General features: G+C 40.1%; 1 protein-coding gene across 1 annotated transcript; it reads right to left on the reverse strand.

The window, feature by feature from the left end:
- Window positions 1-17582: 17582 nt before the first annotated feature.
- LOC143599995 (uncharacterized) lies at window positions 17583-18506 on the reverse strand. The gene is made up of 2 exons (XM_077077809.1): window positions 18108-18506; window positions 17583-17687 (listed from the first exon to the last, which is right to left on the reverse strand). The coding sequence occupies exons 1-2, from the start codon at window positions 18504-18506 to the stop codon at window positions 17583-17585; spliced, it is 504 nt and encodes a 167-aa protein (XP_076933924.1).
- Between the last annotated feature and the right edge of the window lie 5520 nt (window positions 18507-24026).

The following is a 24026-nucleotide window of genomic DNA, read 5'->3' on the forward strand; positions in this document are numbered from 1 at the left end:
TTCTTTAAACTCGAGCTATTTTTCTTCAAATTCGCCACATCGGTTGCAAGTTGACCAATTTGAGTGGTCAACGATTGGATGGCTTTATCTCTAACTTCATCCTTTTGCATGCGAATTTCGTCGAGTTGATTTCTTCGTTGCATGTTTTGTTGCATCAACTTCAACATGTCCATAACCACATTTCCACTCGATGAACTTTGACCCGTTGACCCACTTTGACCGCCACCCCCTTGACCTTGAAACCCTTGATTGTTCCCGCCATGAAAATTACCTTGGTTATTATATTGTTGGCGAGGAACATTATTGCCTTGATTTCCTTGAAAATTCGGGTTAGATTGCGTGGCCGGGTGTCCATATCGAAAATTCGGGTGATTTCTTAACCCGGGGTGGTAGGTGTTGGAGTTCATGTTGTAATTTCTACCACCTCCTCCTTGAAGTGCATTCACCTCTTCCACCAGTGACCTACCGTGCATATCTCCATTGCATGACCCAACTCATTACAATTTGTACAAACATTGATTACTTGATTAGTGGTTTGTACATTTCCTTCTTCCACAGCTTGCACTTGCGGTCTACCAATCGCCGGTCTCGCTCTTCTACCGGTTTGAGCCTTTCTCTTTGAAGTAACAGCCATTTGTTCCAAATACGCCCAATCGTCTGTTCATAATTTGTACCAAATGTACCATTAGTGATCAACCGCAAATCCCGTTCATCTTCCATACTCAAACCCTCAGGAAATGCATTCAACAACTCCCATAAAGCAATACCATGATGTGGACAATTCTTGATCATCATGTTAAACCTCTCGAATGCTTCATGAAACATTTCCCCCGATTGTTGTTGGAAGGTTCTCAAACTTCTTCTCGCATCATTGGTCTTTTGGGCCGTGTAAAATTCTTCTAAAAATCTTTGTTGCATTTCGGCCCAAGTATAAACAGACGCGGAAGGCAAAGTGTAAAACCATTTCTTTGCCTCGTCTTCCAATGAAAACTGAAACAAAACCAACTTCACATCATCCGATGTAAAACCTTGACCCCCAATTGTGTTGCAAATGGAGTATATGCCTCCAAGTGAAAGTAAGGTTCCTCCGTTGCTAGACCTTTATACTTCGGAAGACTTTGAAGTGAATTTGTTCTTACTTCAAATGTCCTCCCTTGATTATTGAGAGGGATAACCACCGGAGACGGATTATTAGTAATTATGGGTCGGAAATGGGCTTCAATCCCCCTTACCATCTCTCTTGCATGCCTTCTTGGTACACCCATGGGTACCCTTGGTTGACACATTTGCCTATAAACGGGCCTTGACTGCACAAACTGTTGTTGAAACTGTGGTTGGGGCATTTGTTGTTGAAATTGTGGATCTTGAGGTTGCCTTTGCGGTTGTTGAATAATTGGTGGCGGAACTTGTTGATTCACAACAACCGGTGGTTGTTGAACTAGTTGGTGAATCGGTGGTGGTTGCACGTTTTGTTGGACAACTACCGGTTGTTGTTGATGCGGTTGTTGAACAACCGGTGGTGTTTGTCTATTAAACCCTTGCACCGATTCCGGATGTTGCCATTGACCATAGGCCAAATTTCCCGGATTTACCCTTTGACTTCCATCACCTCCCGTGTAGTAACCTTCCACTTCATACCCATTCAATTCACTGTCAAACCCATATCCGTCACCTTATGTTCTTGAATGTTCCATAAACGGGGCTTGGTATTGATAGTTTGATTGTGATTGTTGAAAGGGTGGTGGTGGTTGATATTGTTGAGATGATGATGACGCACCAAAGGTAGGAAAAAGGTTGGTAATAGGTGGCAATGTAGATGATGTTGCATAGGTGAATTGAGCATTGATGGGTTCAGTTGTGGGTGGTGGTTGAAGTTCACTTGATGTTGTTTGTATATTAGTAGTGATTGGTGGAGGTGTGGTCGGGACTAGTTGACCCGAAGTGGAAACTTGTGAATCCATGTTGTTTGATGCTGTTGGAGAACCAAGAAACTTATTCTCCCTAAGTAAGATTCGGTTTCTTCGAAGTGTTTTGTCAATCTCGGGATCAATAACTAGCAGTGATGACCTGTTAGATCTTCTAGTATGCATACACCTGTAGGTACCTGCACACTAACACAACTAGCATAAAACCGAAAATAACAATCAAAAACTACTAACTAACACACGTTGCGCACTACTCCCCGGCAGCGGCGCCAAAATTTTGACGTGAGGTCGAAGACTCACTCAAAAATAAACCGATTACAACTATTAGATAGCGATAAGCGGGTATCGAACACAGGGAGTTTGTGGAAAGTGAGTTACTGAGTAGCTGTAAAATTTAACTATATTAAACTAAATGCAAAAAGTAAATTCAAATATTTGGTTGTTTGGTTTAACGAAAAGAACTAAAGCAATAAACTAGTTTTAATCAATATGTGAAAATATGTCTTCCCTCGGTTTCAGGTTTCCATGAATGTTACGGTTAATGTTTAACTGAGATGAACAATAAGTAAAGTTCATGTTTATGTAAACGAATGCGATAAATGAAGATCAAGTACTTGGATTATACAACGCAAGGTGATCAATCACAAACCAACTAGTTTATCTAACCCTAAATCCCTCCCAATTAATCTTTGATTACTTAAAGAACCAAGAACTGACGGTTTAGAACAAAAAATTGATAAACTAATAATCTATCAATCAATACATAAACACCATAATAATGAAATCAATAAGATCAAATATTATCTCAGAATTTGTCTAAACATTCAACCAAACAAACATAATAAACCTTACAATCCGAGGCAAAACACAAAAGAAATTAGCCGAGCATGATTCGGTTCGTTATCTCTTCGATTATAGTTTGCATATAAATCAAAATAGAGTTACTAATGATTACCACACTCACAATTGATCACGAAGCTCTCAAAATCGCCCTAGGATCGTTCTTAGATGAAAAGATGTGATAATAATGTCAAAAGCCAACCCTAAAACGAGTTTATAAGGTTGTTACTGTTGGGTTTTAAACAAGTTTATCAAAGTCAAGTTAACCATATTTAACTAGAAAACGCAACGGAAGCTTATATCTTAATACTTGTTAAAGAACATACCATTATGTTAAAACTAAAACCCAATGAACAAGGATCAATATTACAAGAACAATATGCTCACAAAATGTAAATGTACCTCCTTATACCTTATAGGAAGATGTAGGTTGTTGAAGGGGATGATGAATGAAAGGCAAGCCTCCAAAGAAGAAAACCTCAAGAGAGTGATACCCCAAGCCTTTTGCAACAACACCAAGTTATTTGCTAGGATTCTTGAACACCAAAACAAGCTCACCAAGCTCTCCCAAAATGCCAAGGTTGGCCGTGAGTTTTAGGAGAGGGAAGGAGAGTTTTTGATTCAAAACTTGAATTCAAAATGGAGAGAGGAGTGATGCTTTGCATGTGTTGTGATTGGAGATGTATAAAGGAGATGTCAACACAAAAGGACAAAATAATAAATGGACAAACCACCCACCCACATGGGGTGGCCGGTTTTGTTATTTTTTTTTTTTTTTTTTTTTTTTTTTTTTTTGTTTTAACATTTAAATATCTCCATCTCTTATTTTATAAAACTCATTTTTATAAAATGCACATACATTTATGTAATTATTTAACCAATTAAATAATTAATTTATATAAACAAATTATCCAGATAATTTATTTAAATCCTCAAGTGTGTTTGTTTAGAAAACCAATTTTCTAAACACGTAGTGTTCGGTATTCGTTTAAATGATCAAATCATTAAAAGAATACATTTGGTGTTGTCTAGCTTGTTATTGGGTATGACCCGACTTGGATCAAACACAGTTAGCCACATTAATATAAATATGTGTCTCGGGCATACGTAATTCCAACAATCTCCCACTTGCACGAGATACATAGAAAATTAATGCAAGTGGTGAATACCGCCTAACAACAGTTCACCACCCCTAATGTGTTTGACGAAGTGCCATTCAATAACATCATCCCTTCAAGTCCCTTACTTGATATGATTTAGGTGAATCTATCATTATATCCCTTTGTTACTAGATGTCATGTTGAATCTAAGAGACATAGGTGATCATTCTCTTTACAATTCAACTTTATCAGGCCTTAGACATCTAAACTCTCAACACATAAGAGGAACAAATTCCGTCTTGACTGTATACGCCTCTCACTATCACTTTATACTCCACCTGAGCTCATCCTTATGTACCATCTTTTACGAATAGCGAAGGGGAGAGTCAAAGTGTAATACTTGGTGAAAATCAAGACCCAATATACATCTCAGGTCTAAGGATAATATGAAATTCTCCTTTACTCAAGATTACTAATGATCAAGTCAATCGACTCCATGTAGTAATATTGAGAGCGGGTCAGTCCAATATTTGTATCCCACAAATATCTATGAACTTTGGCAGCAAACCTATGCTCCATATTCATTTCTTATGAATATCCACCAATCCTAGTTCATAATAGTCTTGCTTCATATTTGTTCCCACAAATGTGATCGACTACGGACTTTTAGAATAAGATAACTTATTCATGGATTAAACATGCAAAATTAGAATTTAACTCAAGATTCTATAATCACATAAAAGAGTTAAATTACAAAAGTCTTTTAAACTTTAATACAAAATAGATCAAATCCAATTACTAGAATATCGAAGTCCTAAGCCACTCGCATGACGCTCATGTTTCGGTCTTTCTAGGAGCTTCGTAAATGGATCCGCAAGATTTTGATCAGTTCCAACTTTGCGAATACATATCTTTCCCTTTTCAACTTCATCCCTTATGTAGTTGAATCTCCGCTCTATGTGCCTTGTCTTTTGGTGCGAACGAGGTTCCTTGATTTGAGCAATCGCACCCTCGTTGTCACAAAAGATTTCTAGGGGGTCTTGAATGGAAGAGACCACCCCTAGATCGGTAATGAATTTCTTCAACCATGCAGCTTCTTGAGCTGCCAATGAAGCGGCGATGTATTCTGATTCTGTAGTGGACAATGCTACCACTTCCTGTTTTGAGCTCTTCCAAGAGACAGCTCCTCCATTAAGAGTGAACACATACCCAGATTGTGATCGAGAATCATCTCGATCAGTTTGGAAGCTTGCATCCGTGTAACCTTTTATAGCGAGTTCCTCCTCACCAGATCCATATATCAGAAACATATCCTTAGTCCTCCTAAGGTATTTCAATATGTTCTTAACAGCCATCCAATGACTGTCTCCTGGATTCTGTTGGTATCTGCTTGTCATGCTCAAAGCGCATGACACATCCGGTCTAGTACATATCATCGCATACATGATGGATCCTATAGCAGAAGCATATGGGATTTGTTTCATCATGTCTTGCTCACCCTTTGAGCTTGGACATTGAGCTGAACTCAATATGGTCCCTCTTTGAATAGGTACAAAACCTTTCTTGGAGTTTTCCATCTTGAACCTTTTCAAGATTTTATCAATGTATGTACTTTGGTTCAAACCTATCAAGCGCCTTGACCTATCCCTATAGATCTTTATTCCCAAAATATAGGCAGCTTCACCAAGATCCTTGATGGAAAATCTACTTCCAAGCCAAGCCTTAACGCTTTCCATGGTTGGAATGTCATTTCCAAATAGTAGAATGTCATCGACATACAATACTAAGAAGGTAATTATACTCCCACTAGCCTTTTTATACACACAAGCCTCATCAGCGTTCTTGATGAACCCAAAATTTTTGATTTCTTCATCAAAACGATGATTCCAAGTTCTAGATGCTTGTTTCAATCCATAGATTGATTTCTTTAACTTGCATACCTTTTTAGGATGTTTCGGATCGACAAAACCCTCAGGCTGAACCATATAGACATCTTCCTCAAGATATCCATTTAGGAAAGCGGTCTTGACATCCATTTGCCAAATTTCATAATCATAATGTGCGGCTATGGCAAATAATATCCTAATAGACTTTAGCATTGCCACAGGCGAAAAAGTTTCATCATAATCAACCCCTTGAGTTTGAGTGAAACCTTTAGCTACAAGTCTTGCTTTATAAGTATCCAAGTTTCCATGCATATCCGTTTTTCTTTTGAAAACCCACTTACTTCCAACAGCTTTGGAGTTGAGTGGTGGTTCAACCAATTCCCAAACTTGGTTGTCATACATGGATTGCATCTCAACGTTCATGGCTTCAAGCCATTTGTCACAATCATTCTTGGACATTGCATCACGGTATGTGGTTGGTTCATCCGAATCTACCACGTAGCAACCTTCTACAAAAAATCCATATTTTTCAGGTGGATTGCTAATTCTACCAGATCTGCGAACGTTTTGTGTGTTTTGATCAACCACTTGATCACTTTCAACAACCTCTTGTTGAGTGCTAGTATCAACCAATTGTGTATCATCTTGTGATTCTTGATCCTCATCAAATTTCACTGTTCTACTATTAGTTCCTTCCTCAAGGAACTTAGTTTCCAAGAACTTACCCTTTCGAGCAATAATAACATTTTGCTCACTAGGATCGTAAAAGTAATATCCTAAATCATCTTTAGGATAACCTATAAAGATACACTTAGTGGATCGGACTTCTAATTTGTTTGGGGTGTATTGCTTTACATAAGCTTCACAACCCCAAACTTTTAAGAATGATAGCGATGGAGCCTTTCCATGCCATACTTCAAAAGGTGTCTTCTCCACTTTCTTGGTTGGAGCCATATTCAATATGCGAACAGCGGAAAGTAAAGCATAGCCCCAAAATGATAGAGGTAAAGTGCTTCTAGCCATCATCGATCGAACCATATCTAATAGGGTACGATTTCTCCTTTCAGACACACCATTATGTTGTGGTGTTCCAGGTGGAGTAAGTTGTGAAATAATTCCACAACTCTTAAGATGATCTTGAAAAACACTACTTAGGTATTCACCTCCTCTATCACTACGAAGTACTTTGATTGTGGTTTTGAGTTGTCTTTCTACTTCAGCTTTGAAGTCTTTGAACATTTCAAAAGCTTCATCTTTGTGTTTCATTAAGTACACATAACCATATCGACTATAATCGTCAATAAAGGTAATGAAGTATCTTTCACCATTCCTAGTCATTGGTCTAAAAGGACCACATACATCCGAATGTATGATACCCAATAATTCTTTTGACCTTTCAAAAGTTTTATTAAAGGGTTGCTTTGTCATTTTGCCTTGTAAACAAGATTCACATACATCAAATGAATCAAACTCATTGGTTTCTAGAATACCACTCTTGCGAAGAGTTTGCATGCGATTCTTGCTTATATGTCCAAGGCGACAATGCCAAAGATAGGGATCACCCAAGTCCTTCTTGAGTTTCTTGGTGTTGACATTATACATTGAACTACTATGTGACATACCACTTTGATCTATTTCATATATACCATTCATGGGTATAGCTTTAAAATAAAATATGCCATTCATCAAAACATGAATATCATAATCCATAAATTTAAAATCAAAGCCACATTGTTTCAAAAGGGACACGGAAATAATGTTTCTCCTTAACTTAGGAGCATACAAAACATTCTTCAAAATTACTTCCAAACCACTTGGAAGCTTTAACATGTAGTCTCCTTGAGCTTGGACTTCAACTCTTGCTCCATTGCCCATAAAGAGACTAATGTCCCCTTTGTTGAGTTGCTTACTTCTTTTGAACCCCTGCAACAAATTGCAAATGTGAGTTCCACATCCGGTATCAAGTACCCATGTATTTGAAGAAATAACATTTAGTTCAACATATATAGTAAAGATAATACCTGAGGTTTGCTCCGCATCCCTCTTATCTTTTAACGCTTTGAGATAGGTCGGACAATTCCTTTTCCAATGTCCTATCTCTCCACACTCAAAGCATGGATCTTGTGTCGCAACCTTTTGCTTCTTTTCCTTCGGTTTGTAGGGCGTGATGGCTTTCCTCTTTCCCTTTCCTTGAACGTGGCCCTTGCCCTTAGCAACACTTGCTTTGGGGTTGGAGTTATGTCCCCTTTTGCCTTCATTGATTGTTAGAACGGGTAAAACCCTTTTACCCATTCCCGCTTCGGCCGTTCTTAGCATTGCGTGAAGCTCACCAATGCTTTTGTCCCACCCGTTCATGTTATAGTTCATGACAAAGGTTTCAAACCTTTTGGTCAAAGAGTTGAGGATCAAATCCGTAGCCAACTCATTAGAGACGGGACAATTCAACCTACGAAGCTTTTCAATGTAGCTTTTCATCTTTAGGACATAAGATGAGACGCTTTGGGTTTCCTCCATACGACATGCATGAAACGCTCGAACCGTTTCGAAACGTTCCGCTCTAGCTTGTTGAAGGAACATTTCCTTCAATTGAGTTATCATGTCGTATGCCCCATGATGCTCGAAATCCTTTTGGATTTCGGGAATCATAGTTGCTAACATGAGGCAAGAGGCTTGTACCGAATCTTTGGTGTACTTGACCCAATCGTAATAAGCCTCTTCATCTTCCACGTTAGGCTCGTCGGGAATGGGATCGTCTAAGACATATGATATCTCTTCTTGCTTGAGAACTATTCTCAAGTTGCGATACCAATCCATAAAGTTATTATGGTTTAGACGATCCTTTTCAAGGATGGTTCTTAAGGATAGGTTACGGGTGTTATGGGTAGAGGTGTTTGCATTGTTAGCGGCCATCTACAAAATTTAACAAAGTTTTATTTTAGTATTATAAACAATTTAATTATTAATACCCTTTTATTCCAAATTTTAAAATAATAATTAAATTCTAGAATCCAACGATAAATCAAATTTTGGTTAGGTGACCTTTATCCCGTTATTTGATTTAACAAGGTAGTCAACCTTGACAATTGCAACCCTTTGCAACTTCTAGAGGTATGGGACCATTCGAAATCCTTATTTCGTGTTGGCATGTTTATCCCATCAACACCATTGGACCCCATGCTTAGGTGACCTTTATCACATGGTTTCCAATTCAAGTCGTCCTACTTGTATAAACATGTAAGATTAACATACAAGTGGTTAGGTGACCTTTATCCCACAATTATGTTAATATTACCTTAAGTATATTAGTTTGCTCTAAAATGGTTAGGTGACCTTTATCCCATTTAAAGTTTCCTAACACGTTAAGTGTCTTACAAAAGGATGGTGTTAGACTTGTTTCCTTGGTAATTATGAAAAAGGGATTTTTAAGTTTTCCAATATTCTAGTTTGAAAAACATTATGCCATATCCTAACATGCATTTAGTAATATGGCGATTTTGAAAACCAATTTTCAAGGTTCTAGTTATAATAAAACCAATTTTATTATATGTGAGTAATCGCTTAGTTTTAATAAACCCATTTTATTAACTAATTGACGCGATATTACCAAATATATATTAGAACCCGTTTTATGCTAGTTGTCGTTCCTATGTGACGGTTTGGATATCCTAATATCTATCAACCACACATTACATAAAGTAAAACAAACAACCAAGCATACATGCAAAATATAGTCATAACCGAGAACCGCTAAGTTTGACCATACTTGTTAGCCGAAACAAGTATAGGTCATAAGTCTCACCTAAGGGACAAAACATGACACAAGGATGGAATGTTGACTCCCACTTGACCTTGCATCCAAATGCTTCAAGTATCCTTTCCAAGTTGTTTGTGTTCTTGTTGGGCTTGTAAATGGGCTCCAAACTTCCAAAAGTCTTCTTGGGCCCAAGAGTGAAATTTATGGGCTTAATGGGCTTGAATCCCATGATGGGCCGGTGAGGCTCAACAAGCCCAAAATTTGGTCCAAGGCCCAAATCCACCAATTCTTGCATCTTCAATTTTTACAAAATGTATCCTAATACATATTTTTCTAAAACAAAGAAAATGCAACTAATCTATTTATTACATACCAACTTATGAATAAATAAATTACACAAGCCTAAAATATGAATTATTACAACCATATTGAATAATAAATATAACCAACATACACATAACAACAATCAACACATCCAAGGTCTCGGTTTCGGTTATGACACATCCAAACATACCAAATGTTCTAAGCATGCAACCTAAGCAACCAATGCCTAAATACATCAAAAAAAGGCAGCCCCCCCCCCCCCCCAAAGGAGGCTACGGCTCAACCCCCCCCCCCCAAAATTTTGCAATTTTGATATTTTCAACATCCAAATGTTAGTAATGGTTTCCTAAGATCTTTGCATGCATGTCAAGATCTTACAAAACCATGAGGGGTAAAATCCACCAAAATTTCGGACCCCTTTTCACCCATGAAAAAACCGAAATCTATGAACATGCAAGGAGCATAAGTCCTTGTAACCGGCTCTTGATGCCATTGTTGGGTTTTAAACAAGTTTATCAAAGTCAAGTTAACCATATTTAACTAGAAAACGCAACGGAAGCTTATATCTTAATACTTGTTAAAGAACATACCATTATGTTAAAACTAAAACCCAATGAACAAGGATCAATATTACAAGAACAATATGCTCACAAAATGTAAATGTACCTCCTTATACCTTATAGGAAGATGTAGGTTGTTGAAGGGGATGATGAATGAAAGGCAAGCCTCCAAAGAAGAAAACCTCAAGAGAGTGATACCCCAAGCCTTTTGCAACAACACCAAGTTATTTGCTAGGATTCTTGAACACCAAAACAAGCTCACCAAGCTCTCCCAAAATGCCAAGGTTGGCCGTGAGTTTTAGGAGAGGGAAGTAGAGAGTTTTTGATTCAAAACTTGAATTCAAAATGGAGAGAGGAGTGATGCTTTGCATGTGTTGTGATTGGAGATGTATAAAGGAGATGTCAACACAAAAGGACAAAATAATAAATGGACAAACCACCCACCCACATGGGGTGGCCGGTTTTGTTATTTTTTTTTTTTTTTTTTTTTTTTTTTTTTGTTTTAACATTTAAATATCTCCATCTCTTATTTTATAAAACTCATTTTTATAAAATGCACATACATTTATGTAATTATTTAACCAATTAAATAATTAATTTATATAAACAAATTATCCAGATAATTTATTTAAATCCTCAAGTGTGTTTGTTTAGAAAACCAATTTTCTAAACACGTAGTGTTCGGTATTCGTTTAAATGATCAAATCATTAAAAGAATACATTTGGTGTTGTCTAGCTTGTTATTGGGTATGACCCGACTTGGATCAAACACAGTTAGCCACATTAATATAAATATGTGTCTCGGGCATACGTAATTCCAACAGTTACAAGATTCAACGTTAGTCCCACCGTTAGCTACGGTGGCCACCGTAGCTTACGGTGGCTTAAAAATGCCCTACGGTGGCTTAAAACTGCCATACGGTGTGATTTTCTTCAGAGGCCACCGTAAGCTACGGTGGCCTTTAACAAGGCCTTCTTGTTTTCTTCATAACTTTCTCGTTTCAACTCCGTTTTCTTCACCGTTTTCGCCCACGTTCTCGTAATTACATCCTCTATCTTATCCTACCTGCAATTATATGAGTAACCATAGTCAACTAATTCCACAAAATAAACCGATTGTATGCATGGTTATTAACGGTCTTATATCACTTAAGGGTTGTCCAATGGACCACCCGTCAACAACCTCTTTTATGAACAAGCTTGCTAACGTTTCTGACGAGATAGCCTCTCGTATAGGCAGAAAGTGAGCACTCTTGGTCAAACGGTCAACAATCACCCAGATGGTATCATGATGTTTAGCTTTATGAGGTAGCTTAGTTATGAAATCCATGATGATGTGTTCCCATTTCCATCCTGGTATCTCTAGCAGTTGCATTTTCCCATAAGGCTTCTGATGTTCGGCTTTGACTTGTAATCAAGTTAAGCACTTACTAACATAATCCACTACATCATTTTTCGTTCCTGGCCACTAGTAATCTCTTTTCAAATCTTGGTACATCTTTGTGGTTCCTGGATGAACTGAATACCTTGACTTATGAGCTTCGTCTAAGATTCGACCTCTAAGATTTCCATGGCGTGGAATCCACATACAGTCAAACCTAACCTTAACACCATGAGTGTTTTCCATCAACTCGTCTTGCTGACCGAAAATCCTTTCTTTCTTTACTAGCCCTTCGTCTACCAGCACCTCTGACTGCACTTTGATGATTTCTTCAAAGAGACTTGAATTCATAATCATCTGGTATGACTTCACTGTTGCAATGACTTCCTCATTCTTACGATTTAGCGCGTCAGCGACCACATTAGCTTTACCAGGGTAATACTTAATGTCACAGTCATAATCCTTAATCAACTCCAACCATCTTCTCTTTCTCATGTTCAATTCCTTCTGCTCGAAGAAGTACTTTAAACTTTTATGATCCGTGTAAATTGTACACTTAGTACCATACAGATAATGTCTCCACATCTTTAGAGCATGCACTACCGCTGCTAGCTCTAAATCATGCATCGGATAAGTACTCTCGTGGACTTTCAACTGTCTAGACGCATAAGCTATCACCTTTCCTTGTTACATCAACACGCAACCTAACCCAAGATGCGAAGCATCAGCACAAACAACCAAATCCTCATCACCATCGGGCAAAGCAAGGATTGGATCTTGCGTGAGTCTTTTCTTTAATTCCTCAAAAGCTTCTTCTTGAAACTTACCTAACTGAAGACTACCGACCTTAGGGTCATACCGGTCAACGGTGCGGCTATTTTGGAGAAACCTTCGATGAATCTCCTATAGTAACCAGCTAACCCTAAGAAGCTATGTCAGTCGGATTATGTGGAGTCTTCCAATCTTTTATCGCCTCAATCTTCGCTAGGTCCACGGTAATCCCTTCAGGATTGATCACGTGATCTAGAAATTGCACTTCTCGCAACCAGAACGCGCATTTCGAAAACTTAGCATACAACTTCTCTTTCTTCAGAGTCTCCAATACTTCTATCAGATGCTCGGCATGATCAGACTCGCTTTTTGAATAAATCAATATATCATCGATGAAGACGATAACTGACTTATCCAACACCGACCGACACACCCTTATCATCATATCCATAAATGCTGCAGGAGCATTTGTTAGACCGGATGACATCACGAGGAACTCGTATTGTCCATACCGCGTCCGAAACACTGTTTTAGGGATGTCTGTCTCTTTCACTTTCAATTGATGATAGTCTGATTTGAGATTGATTCGTGAGAACCAACATGAACCTTGCAGTTGGTCAAACAGATCATCAACCCTTGGCATAGGATATATATTCTTTACAGTAAGCTTGTTCAGCTCGTAATAATCTATGCACATTCTCATAATTCCATCCTTCTTTTTCACGAACAACACCGGTGAGCCCCACGGGGAAACACTTAGTCTTATGAAACCTTTGTTTAGGAGTTCTTGCATTTAGGACACCAATTCTTTCATCTTGGACGGCGCTAGACGGTAAGGCGCTTTCGCGACGGGCTGGGCTCCTGGTAATAAATCTATCTGGAATTCTATCTCTCGATCTGGTGGTAACCTCGGAAGATCCTCAGGAAATACTTCTGGTAGTCGCGCATGATAGGAACGTCTTTCATTTTTTTTGTCTAGGCCATAGCGTTGACAACATACGCCAGGTAAGCACCACACCCTCATCTTAATAACCCTTTGGCTTTTATCATCGAAATGACGTTATGCCCTGAACTTTCCTTATCACCGTCACCGCACTACCATACAAGAACTTTAGCTTTATTATCCTACTCTTACACACTATCTGAGCTTCGTATTCAGACAAACAATCCATTCCCAAAACTACATCGAACCCTCCTAAGGTCATAACATATAAAGTAACAGGGAACTCATGTCCCTCTAATTCTATCTTACAATTCTTAACCATTTTCATTATTGTCACCGAGGTGTCACTAGCGGTATCTACAATGAAGGTTTCAGACACTCGGCAACATTTCATTTTAGCTAGTTTGCTAAATGGTGTAGCTACAAAACTTTTATTCGCACCCGAATCAAATAGTACGGAAGCAGACATACCGTTTACTAAGAACATACCAGTCATAACATCATGAATCTGTCTGGCTTGTTCTTGGGTCAGCATGTAGGCTCTAGTCCTTGGTCTTGCTTGATCAGCATCTTTCTTTCCACTTCCTCCAGATTCACCATTAGTGCACTTCCTTGCCATGTGGCCTGTCTTACCACATTTGTAGCATGTTGGCTTTGCACTGCACTCATTGGCATAATGTCCTACCTTCCCACACTTATAACACGCATTAGACCCAAGCCTTCATTCCCCAACGTGAGCCTTCCCACATTTGTGACAAACATCAGAACTCCTACTCCACTTGCACTCACCACCGTGCATCTTTCCACATGTCTTACACGACCTCTTCTCCCAAACTCTCGGTTGTTTGTTCTTGGGGTTCCACAACTTAGTACCAGGTCGTTTAGGAGAAGCGACCCACTTCTTATCCTTCTTCTCTTCCGCCACCACATCATCTGCCGACAAATCGTCGTAAACCATTTCTGCCAGCCCTACAGTAGAATCAAAAGTACCCGGTCTACCAGCCTTGACCAAGACGTGAACATTCTGAGGCAGTCCCCGAAGGTAACACTTGATCCGCTTGGCCTCAGTGTTCACCAAGTTTGGCACCAACCTGGACATGCGGTTGAATACAGTGGTGTATTCGCGTTGTGTCATCTTACCCGCCTTCAGACTCAAGAATTTCATTTCAACCCTTTCAACCTCTGCATCTGCACAAAACTTTTTCATCACCAATTCCTTCAGATCATCCCATCTCATAGCTTTGATTTCTTCCCGGGTCTTCCTCTGTACAATAGATTCCCACCAGTACATGGCTTCATCACCAAAATATTGGGTGGCGTAACCCACAGCTTGGTCGGGACGGAATTCGCTAATTCTGATAACCTTGTCTATCATGGTTATCCATTGGAGATCAGCGATTCCGTCTCCCAAGCCAGTTAGATTCGGTGGGTCACAGCCTTTGAAAGACTTATAGTTGCACCCACCTCGGCCCCTTTTCCTATCATCGACTTGCACCGACTTAACCACACTTGAGGCCTCCTTCTCTCCTTCATCATCTTTCTAATTCTTTTCCCCAGACTTCTCAGCAGTCTTCGCATGACTCCCAGCTGACTTTTCGGGATTCCAATTCTTCGCAGCAGCTACTACCGCTTGAGCAATGGCATCTTGAACAGCAGGGTTAAGTTGATACCCTTCTTTGTTACTCGGGTTTCGACCAGCTGATCTTCCTTCTTCCCTTGTGTTAGCAGCTGATTTTACATAAGGTTCTCGGACAATATGTGGCCTACCATGACATCCCATACGTCCTCCCTTTCCAGCAACTTTCCTAGCTCCAGCCATTCGTATTCTATAAAGAAACACAAACGTCATCACTTAAGGAACCATTAATGTCACACCCTCAAATTTCCACTAGCGGGGTTTTACCGCGAGGCGCGTGACACACCAGGATCTTAACCATTCGTCATACCAAACCAACAAACATAAAATATTTAAAACACAGTCTAACTCTCGTCAAAGCACGAGTTTCAAAAAATAAACAAATAGTTCAAAGTCTCGCGGAAGCGTAAAGGATAAACAGTTTTATAACAAGTAACGCGTGCCCAAACATGCACAACCCATAATTCTTAAAGAAATATGAAATGAAGCTCATGCAATTAATAAAAACTCCAAGCAGCATGCTACGTGCTCCCCAGCACTACCTAGCGACCTGGGCAAGTATCAATACTCAAGTGTCAACACAAGGTTGGTGAGTTCATAAATTTAATAACTAAAACAAGTATAATATGAATAAGTAGATTTTTCGCATTTCAAATTTCTATCAGGTTAGCTAGCCCATTTACAAGCTACTAGACGGTTGAACCGAAGCTGACTGTATGTATGCCTTCTTACCAGGTCTATCACCGACACTGGCGTATAATAGTTAGGTAAATAAAACACTCGTTTTACGACATCACAGCCGTGCTAGCGCGACTAGCCCGAGTGGGGTTTGTCAAACCCAGCAGTACTACTCAATATAACCCCGCGATCCCATCCTATCGGTTCAAAGTAATGTAAGGACTTTCAGTGATATAAAAGCATCTAGTATGAACTTGTGATATAAATAAGAAAATTACAAAAATCCGAAGTATGCCACTGCGTCTTCCTCCAGAAAACCAGTATAGAACCAAGTATGTGTTTTCTCCCCGAATACATGTAAAAGAAAGATAGTTGGTGTTTTCTCCCCGAAAACATGTGTTAAAGTGGATTGTTTTTCTTCCCGAAAATATGTATGAAAAGTATGAACTCACCTTAAGTATGTAGAAGAGATTCTGCGAACAAGCTTAACGAAAGAAAGTATGCCCGCCTAACCAATACCTAGTACAAGCGTTAAGCTATGAGAATGTGTTCAACAATACGACACCCTAAGACTCGTGTAACGACCCACGCACTCAAACATGGACCTGACCCGACGACTCGTTGGTGATTGACAATAATTTTAACTGTTTCCAATTATTCTAACATGCATCCTATCTCACAACATCATCCGAACATAAAGCAATTATCAATTATTTCGAATCTGTCCAAGAATATTCTAAGACAGATTTTCGCATGCGGATACTAATTTATTTAACTAGGTATACCTTTGAAATAAATTCTATAAAAATTACCACAGAAGAAAGTATAAATTTGGTTTCTCGAAATATTTTTATTATATTTTGTACTTTGGGTAAAATAGTTACAAAGATTCGATCATCACAGCAGGTACAGAATTTACACCAGCCTGCGCAACAAAAAGTATAGGCTTGGAAAAACCTCCAAACCAAACTAAATCAAGCAAGACCAATTGGGTTAGCTTCCTGACTCAACGTAGGAACTTTCAGCAGTGGAATTAACCCATTTGGCTTTGTCACCATCAAGTTATGATGTCGGGACTGCAAGTCAGAATTCTACTTTACCAGTCAGATTCGACCTATGGTTTTGTAAAATCATAAAAACTATCAAGAACTCGTCCAAAATTTACAAACTATAACTTTTTAAAAACTAGACTCCAAGTATAACGTCATGAAATCAAGTTTTGATCAAAACTAAGCATTCTTTATCAATTTACATGTAAAACCATAAGCGAGTGAAATTCTGTCCAGAATTTGATCTAACATAAACCCTAAATAAATCATGTTTCCATCAACCCTAACATTATAAATCATCAATCCACGATCATATATGTCATATAGCATGTACATCACATATATTTTTCATACCATGCTTCATTTAACATCACAAGAACACACAATGAATCAAGAAAACAACTATTAAGAGGTAGTTACTTACAACTAGCGATAACTTCAATGAAAACACGAACCCTAGCACCTCCTATGCACCCAAAGCTTCCCAAACGACCCAAGAGTTGTAGGGTTTCACTCAAAAACGGCTGTACTTGTTATTAAGTGATCTAGGGTTTTTTATACTATATACACGTTTATAACTATTGGCCTAATATTATTATTATTATTATTATTATTATTCAATGAAAACACGAACCCTAGCACCTCCTATGAACCCAAAGCTTCCTAAACGACCCAAGAGTTGTAGGGTTTCACTCAAAAACGGCTGGACTTTTTATTAAGTGATCTAGGGTTTTTTTATACTATATACACGTTTATAACTACTGGCCCAATATTATTATCAATATTATTATTATTATTAGTATCATTATAACCAAGTATGCACAAGTAAACATTTATCAACTAATCAACAAATACGCATATGTAATTGTTTATAATGTAATTGCTTTTGGGTTCGACATTTATCACCAACGCGTACGGACCGATTCGTGTGTGTGCAATTCGTTACCGACTCGTGAGATGTTATGCATGAATGTCTAGGATTTTGGAGCATGTGTTAATGAAATTAACCTGAAAATGCGAGGTGTCACATCATCCCCTTGTTGAATGAATTTTTTTCCAGAAAATTATGTTCATGATATAGATGTAAGAATTAAGATTGGGTTGTCACATCATCCCCTTGTTGAAAGAATTTCGCCCCGAAATTTCAATTGGTTCATGGGGCCTCGGTTCAGGTAATGGAAATAGATTAGGATATTTTTGTTTCATTTGGTCCTTCCGTTCCCATGTGAACTCCGGTCCATGCCTAGAGTTCCAACGGACTTTCACGATAGGCACCTTTGAATGCCTAAGAGTTTTGACACCTTGATCCATGATTTCGACCGGCTCCTCAACAAATCGAAGGTGATCGTCGACTTGAATTTCGTCTAATGGAATAATGACTAAATCGTCGGATACACACTTCTTTAGATTTGACACATGAAAGATATTGTGAACACCATTAAGTTCATCATGTAAGTCTAGACGGTAGGCTACCGGACCGATTTTCTCCAAAATTTCAAATGGTCCCACGTAACTCGGATTTAATTTTCCTTGTTTGCCGAAACGGATTACACCCTTCCAGGGTGCGACTTTAAGAAGGACCTTATCCCCTTCTTGGAATTCCAAAGGCTTACGACGGTTATCAGCGTAACTCTTTTGACGATCACGAGCTGCCGCCATTCGGTTCCGAATTTGCACGATCTTTTCCGTAGTTTCATCTACTAGTTCAGGTCCGGTAAGCTGGCTTTCGCCCACTTCCGACCAACAGATGGGTGATCGACATTTACGCCCATACAATGCCCGTAAGGCGTTGCTTTTATGCTAGTATGATAGATGTTGTTGTAAGAAAATTCCACCAGAGGGAGGTGACTTTCCCAGTTACTGCCAAAATCAATAACGCATGCACGTAACATGTCCTCCAGCATTTGAATCGTACGCTCGCTCTGGCCATCGGTTTGTGGGTGGTATGCTATACTCATATCCAACCGCGAGCCAAGAGATTCGTGCAAGGATTCCCAAAAACGAGAAGTAAATCGAGCATCACGATCCGAAATGATTGAAATTGGTACTCCGTGACGAGACACCACTTCTTTTATATAAATACGAGCAAGCTTCTCCAGCTTGTCCGATTCTTTAATTGCGAGAAACAGCGCAGATTTAGTCAAACGATCGACAATCACCCAGATAGTATCGCACCCACTGGGTGATTTGGGAAGTTTAGATACGAAATCCATGGAGATTTGTTCCCACTTCCAGGATGGAATTTCTGGTTGTACGAGTAGGCCAGACGGTTTTTGGTATTCGGCCTTAACTTTGGCGCAAGTGAGGTATTTCCTAACATGATTTGCAATTTCAGCCTTCATGTTCGGCAACCAGTACAATGTCTTTAGATCGGGATACATTTTGTCAGACCCCGGGTGAATTGAATACCTAGATCGATGTGCTTCATCCATCACAAGTTCCCTTAAGTCTCCGTAAAGTGGAACCCACACTCGATCCATGAAGTAACGGAGACCATCAGATTTTAATTCCAGGTGTTTGTCGGCACCGTTGAAAGTTTCGGATTTCTTATTCTCTTCTTTTAAGGCTTCGAGTTGGGAGGAACAGATTTGATCGGGCAGACCAGAATGGATAGTTAGTTGTAAGACTCGAACACGCCTGGGTTTGGTTTCCTTTCGACTAAGAGCATCAGCTACAACGTTTGCTTTACCCGGGTGATATTTTATTGCGCACCCGTAATCATTCAGAAGTTCAACCCAACGACGTTGTCGCATGTTTAACTCTTTTTTCTCTAGGATGTGCTGGAGACTCTTGTGATCGGTGTATATAGTGCATTTGGTACCGTACAAGTAATGTCTCCAAATTTTTAAAGCAAAGATTACCGCACCCAACTCCAGGTCATGGGTCGTATAATTTTTCTCATGAACTTTGAGCTGACGAGAAGCGTATGCGATCACCTTGTCTCGTTGCATAAGTACACAACCAAAACCTTGGATCGAAGCATCGCAATACACTACAAAATCATCCACTCCGTCTGGTAATGATAAAATGAGCGCACTACAAAGTTTGGTTTTCAGCAGTTGAAAGGCGGTTCTTGAGGATGGCTCCATTTGTAAGCTATTCCTTTTTAGGTCAGAGCTGTAAGAGGTTGAGAGATTTTTGAGAATCCCTCAATGAATCTACGATAGTAACCTGCGAGACCAAGAAATTGTCGGACATCGGTGGGGGTTTTGGGGGTTGCCCGATTTTTAATGGCTTCGACTTTAGCCTGATCGACATGTATTCCAGCCTCGTTGACTACATGTCCGAGGAAGTGGACTTCACGAATCCAAAAGTCGCACTTGGAGAATTTGGCATAGAGTTTCTCCTTTCTCAAGAGATCCAGAATGAGGTGCAAGTGTTCCTCATGCTCCTCCTTATTTTTGGAGTATATGAGGATATCGTCTATGAAGACAATGAAAAATTTGTCAAGGTACGGTTTGCAGACTCGGTTCATGAGGTCCATGAAAACCGCAGAGTTAATCCGAACGGCATGACTAGAAACTCGTAATGGCCATCCCGAGTTCTGTAGGCGGTCTTTGAAATATCTTCATCCCGGACTCTCAATTGGTGATAGCCCGACCTCAGATTGATTTTTGAATAAAAACAAGACCCTTTCAATTGATCAAACAAGTCGTCGATACAAGGAAGTGGATAACGATTCTTTATCGTTAACTTTTTAAGTTCTCGGTAGTCGATACACATCCGAAAAGACCCGTCCTTATTCTTGACGAATAAGACCGGAGCTCCCCATGGAGATATACTAGGTCGGATAAAACCCTTATCCAGAAGCTCTTGGAGCTGAACGGACAGTTCTTGCAGTTCGTTTGGTGCTAGTCGATACGGGGCTCGAGCAATGGGTGCCGCTCCAGGAGTTAAGTCAATGTGAAATTCAACCTGCCTAGGCGGGGGAAGACCAGGCAAGTCTTCAGGGAAAACATCGGTGAAGTCACAAACGATTGGAATATCCTCGATTTTCTTTTCCTCGGTTTTCTTATCGGTGACAAGAGCCAATATGGCGGGAAAACCCTTTTGCAGGTATTTTTGGGCTTTCACACAAGAGATGATGCCTATAATGGTATCACTCTTTTCGCCGACGATGGATATAGTTTCCCCGCCAGGGAGAGGAATGCGAATGATTTTCTCTTGGCAAATGATTTCGGCTCGGTTTCTAGACAACCAGTCCATTACAACCACGGCATCGAAGCTGCCGAGTGGAACTGGCATGAGATCAAATCAAACGTATGACCAGAGAGGTTGAGTTTACACCCTTTTAGGTTGTGGGAAATTTCGATTAGCTTAACATCTGAGAGTTCTACGTCGTGTTTGGATTTTAAGGGAGTTGGTGTTAAATCGAGTAGCTTGCTAAAACTTGGGGAGACAAAACTCTAGTTAGCCCCGGTATCAAAAATGACAGAAGCAAAACGATCTTTCAAATAAAATTTACCCGTAACGACATTTGAATCGTTATAAACCTCACCTGACCCAATCACATAGGCCCTTCCTTTAGAACCACCACCATTTCCGTTATTCCCGCTACTGCTGCCTCCACTGTTGTTACTGTTGCCTTGGTTGAGTTGAGGGCAATCTTTCCTAATATGACCTTCGCTGCCACACTTGAAACACCCCTTTGCGGTTCCCCTCTGTGATGGTTGCTCTGGTTGTTTGCCCTGCAGTTGAGACCTGCAGTCCTTCGCCACATGCCCCAACTTGCCACAACGCTGACACTGGTTTCTGCAAGCTCCATGATGATGGAGATTACATTTGTTGCACTTTGGTAGGTTTCCACGATACGAACCCTGGTTCTTTGTGGGTTGTTGGTTGTATGAGCGATGGTTGTCAAACTTTCTTGGTTGTTATTGCTGAGACTGGTGGGTGTTGGAATTTTTGTTTTGAGTGCTATCCCACTTGCGTTTGTTATCCACAGTGGTAGAAGCATGTGCACCTTTCTTGGGTAGCGTTCCTTGTTGCACAGCCTGCTCACTAAGTTTGTGTGCTAGTCGAATGGCTTGCTGAATTGTTCCGGGGTTTGATGAAGTTACCATCCCTTGGATTTGTGGGGCCAGACCATGGATGTACCTCTCCACTCGTTTGTATGCAGGAGTCGCCATGTTCGGGCACAAATTCGCGAACTCGTGAGAGCGACTAGTATAAGTCTCGATATCCGATCCCACCATTTTAAGGTTCCAGTATTCGGTTTCTAGTTTCTGAATTTCATCCCGGGGACAGTATTCTTCTCGAACCAACTCCTTAAAGTAATTCCAAGGAGTAGCATTTGCCACTTCCAAGCCTAACATCTGAGTCTGGGAGTTCCACCACATTAAAGCCGCATCTTCCAGTGTGCCACAAGCGAATTTGACCCAATTTTCTTGAGGACAGTTACACATGGAGAAAGCCGACTCGAGCTTTTCAAACCAATATGCCACAGGCGAATTTGACCCAATTTTCTTGAGGACAGTTACACATGGAGAAAGCCGACTAGAGCTTTTCAAACCAACGGAGGAGGCTTACAGCACCAGTAGCTCCATTGAACATGTGAGGCTTACAGTCCATAAAATTTTTGAAGGTACACACCGGGGGATTAACCGGTTCTTCACCTGAGTTTGCAAGAGAATGGTTAGATTTGGTTACACAACGCATAACGAAAGTTTTCTAAGAGGACTAGCTAGATCTGCAACGCAAATATTCACCTCCAGGATGAGCAGCCTGATAAGCCGCCACGGCTTCATTCACCCGATCGTTGATCAATGCAGTGAGTTATGCCTGTGTCATGTGAATGCCCCGCGACCAGCTCTTCCCGCCATGATATCCCTTCATCCACAATATACCCAAAATGAGAAAAAAATATCCAAGATATATTTGTCATATAAGCATACATTTAGTAAATGAGCAAACCAGAACAAAATCACAAACTTTGAATGACAATAATCCTAAATAAATAAGTTGTAACTCCGATCACAAAATATTTAAAGTAAAATCATCAAAATGTTCCAAATCCATAAGTTGTATGAGCCTAACACGCTCATATTAGTTCATAAAATGAAAGAAACCGAAAAGAAAAGACATTAGTTTGCACTCTCGGCAGAAGAAACATCAGACAGCTCCTCTTCCTCTTCTTCCTCAACCTCGAAAGGTTCCTCCTCATCTTCAACGATGTCTGGAGCTTGTGGCACAACTGCCGTAGCAGCAGCTGCTGCCTCGGCCGCCTCTGCTCTAGCTTCGGCCGCCTCCACACGAGCTGCTAGAGTAGCTAATTGATTTTGTTGCTCATGCACCAAGTTCACCAGTTGGTTATGAAGTTGTTTTGATTTATCCAAGTCCTCGGTGAGCTTCTCCATTTGAAGCCTAGCAATGACCTCCCTTTCAATTATGCAGGTGATTTCGCCGGCTTCCTCTCGCATATGACGAAACTCACGATCAGTTCTTGCCACGAAAGCCGCAAAAGCCTGTTCGATAGAACAAGGTAAAGATGGTAGAGATGAATTAGTCGAGGTGGGGTTCAAGGTAGGAGGAGGGGGAACACGTTCCAGATCACGTAGTCCGCGAGTAAATCTGGGTACCACTCCAATTATCGAGATTTCCAAGCACACGGACGTGGGTTGACCTGCCGTAGATCTTAGTGTCATTCACTGGTGCCAACTGTCGTTTCTTCATAGGCCTCAAGGTAGTAGAAGAGGTAGGGATCTGACCACTAGGGGATGGCTGAGAGGGGGATGTTGACATACCTGTAACATAAGGTGTGTGTGAATGCTATGTATCAATGTATGCAATGCAAGCATGGATGAAAATCTATTAATGGGTTGACATGTCTGTTTTTTTTTAAGCCTTGAAAACGGTTATAGTCTGGTTTCTCAAAAATGACCTAGTTCACTAAAACCAATGGATCTGATACCAATCTGTCACACCCTCAAATTTCCACTAGCGGGGTTTTACCGCGAGGCGCGTGACACACCAGGATCTTAACCATTCGCCATACCATACCAAATGCTTCTGTCATTTTTAATACCGGGGCTGACTGGAGTTTTGTCTCCCCAAGTTTTAGCAAGCTACTCGATTTAAGACCAACTCCCTTAAAATCCAAACACGACGTAGAACTCGCAGATGGTAAGCTAATCGAAATTCCCCACATCCTAAAAGGGTGTAAACTCAACCTCTCTGGTC

The sequence above is a fragment of the Bidens hawaiensis genome, unplaced genomic scaffold, assembly GCF_021521415.1.
Source record: "Bidens hawaiensis isolate Kalapana, Puna unplaced genomic scaffold, B.hawaiensis_p1.1 tig00053175_1, whole genome shotgun sequence".
Lineage (NCBI taxonomy): Eukaryota > Viridiplantae > Streptophyta > Magnoliopsida > Asterales > Asteraceae > Bidens > Bidens hawaiensis.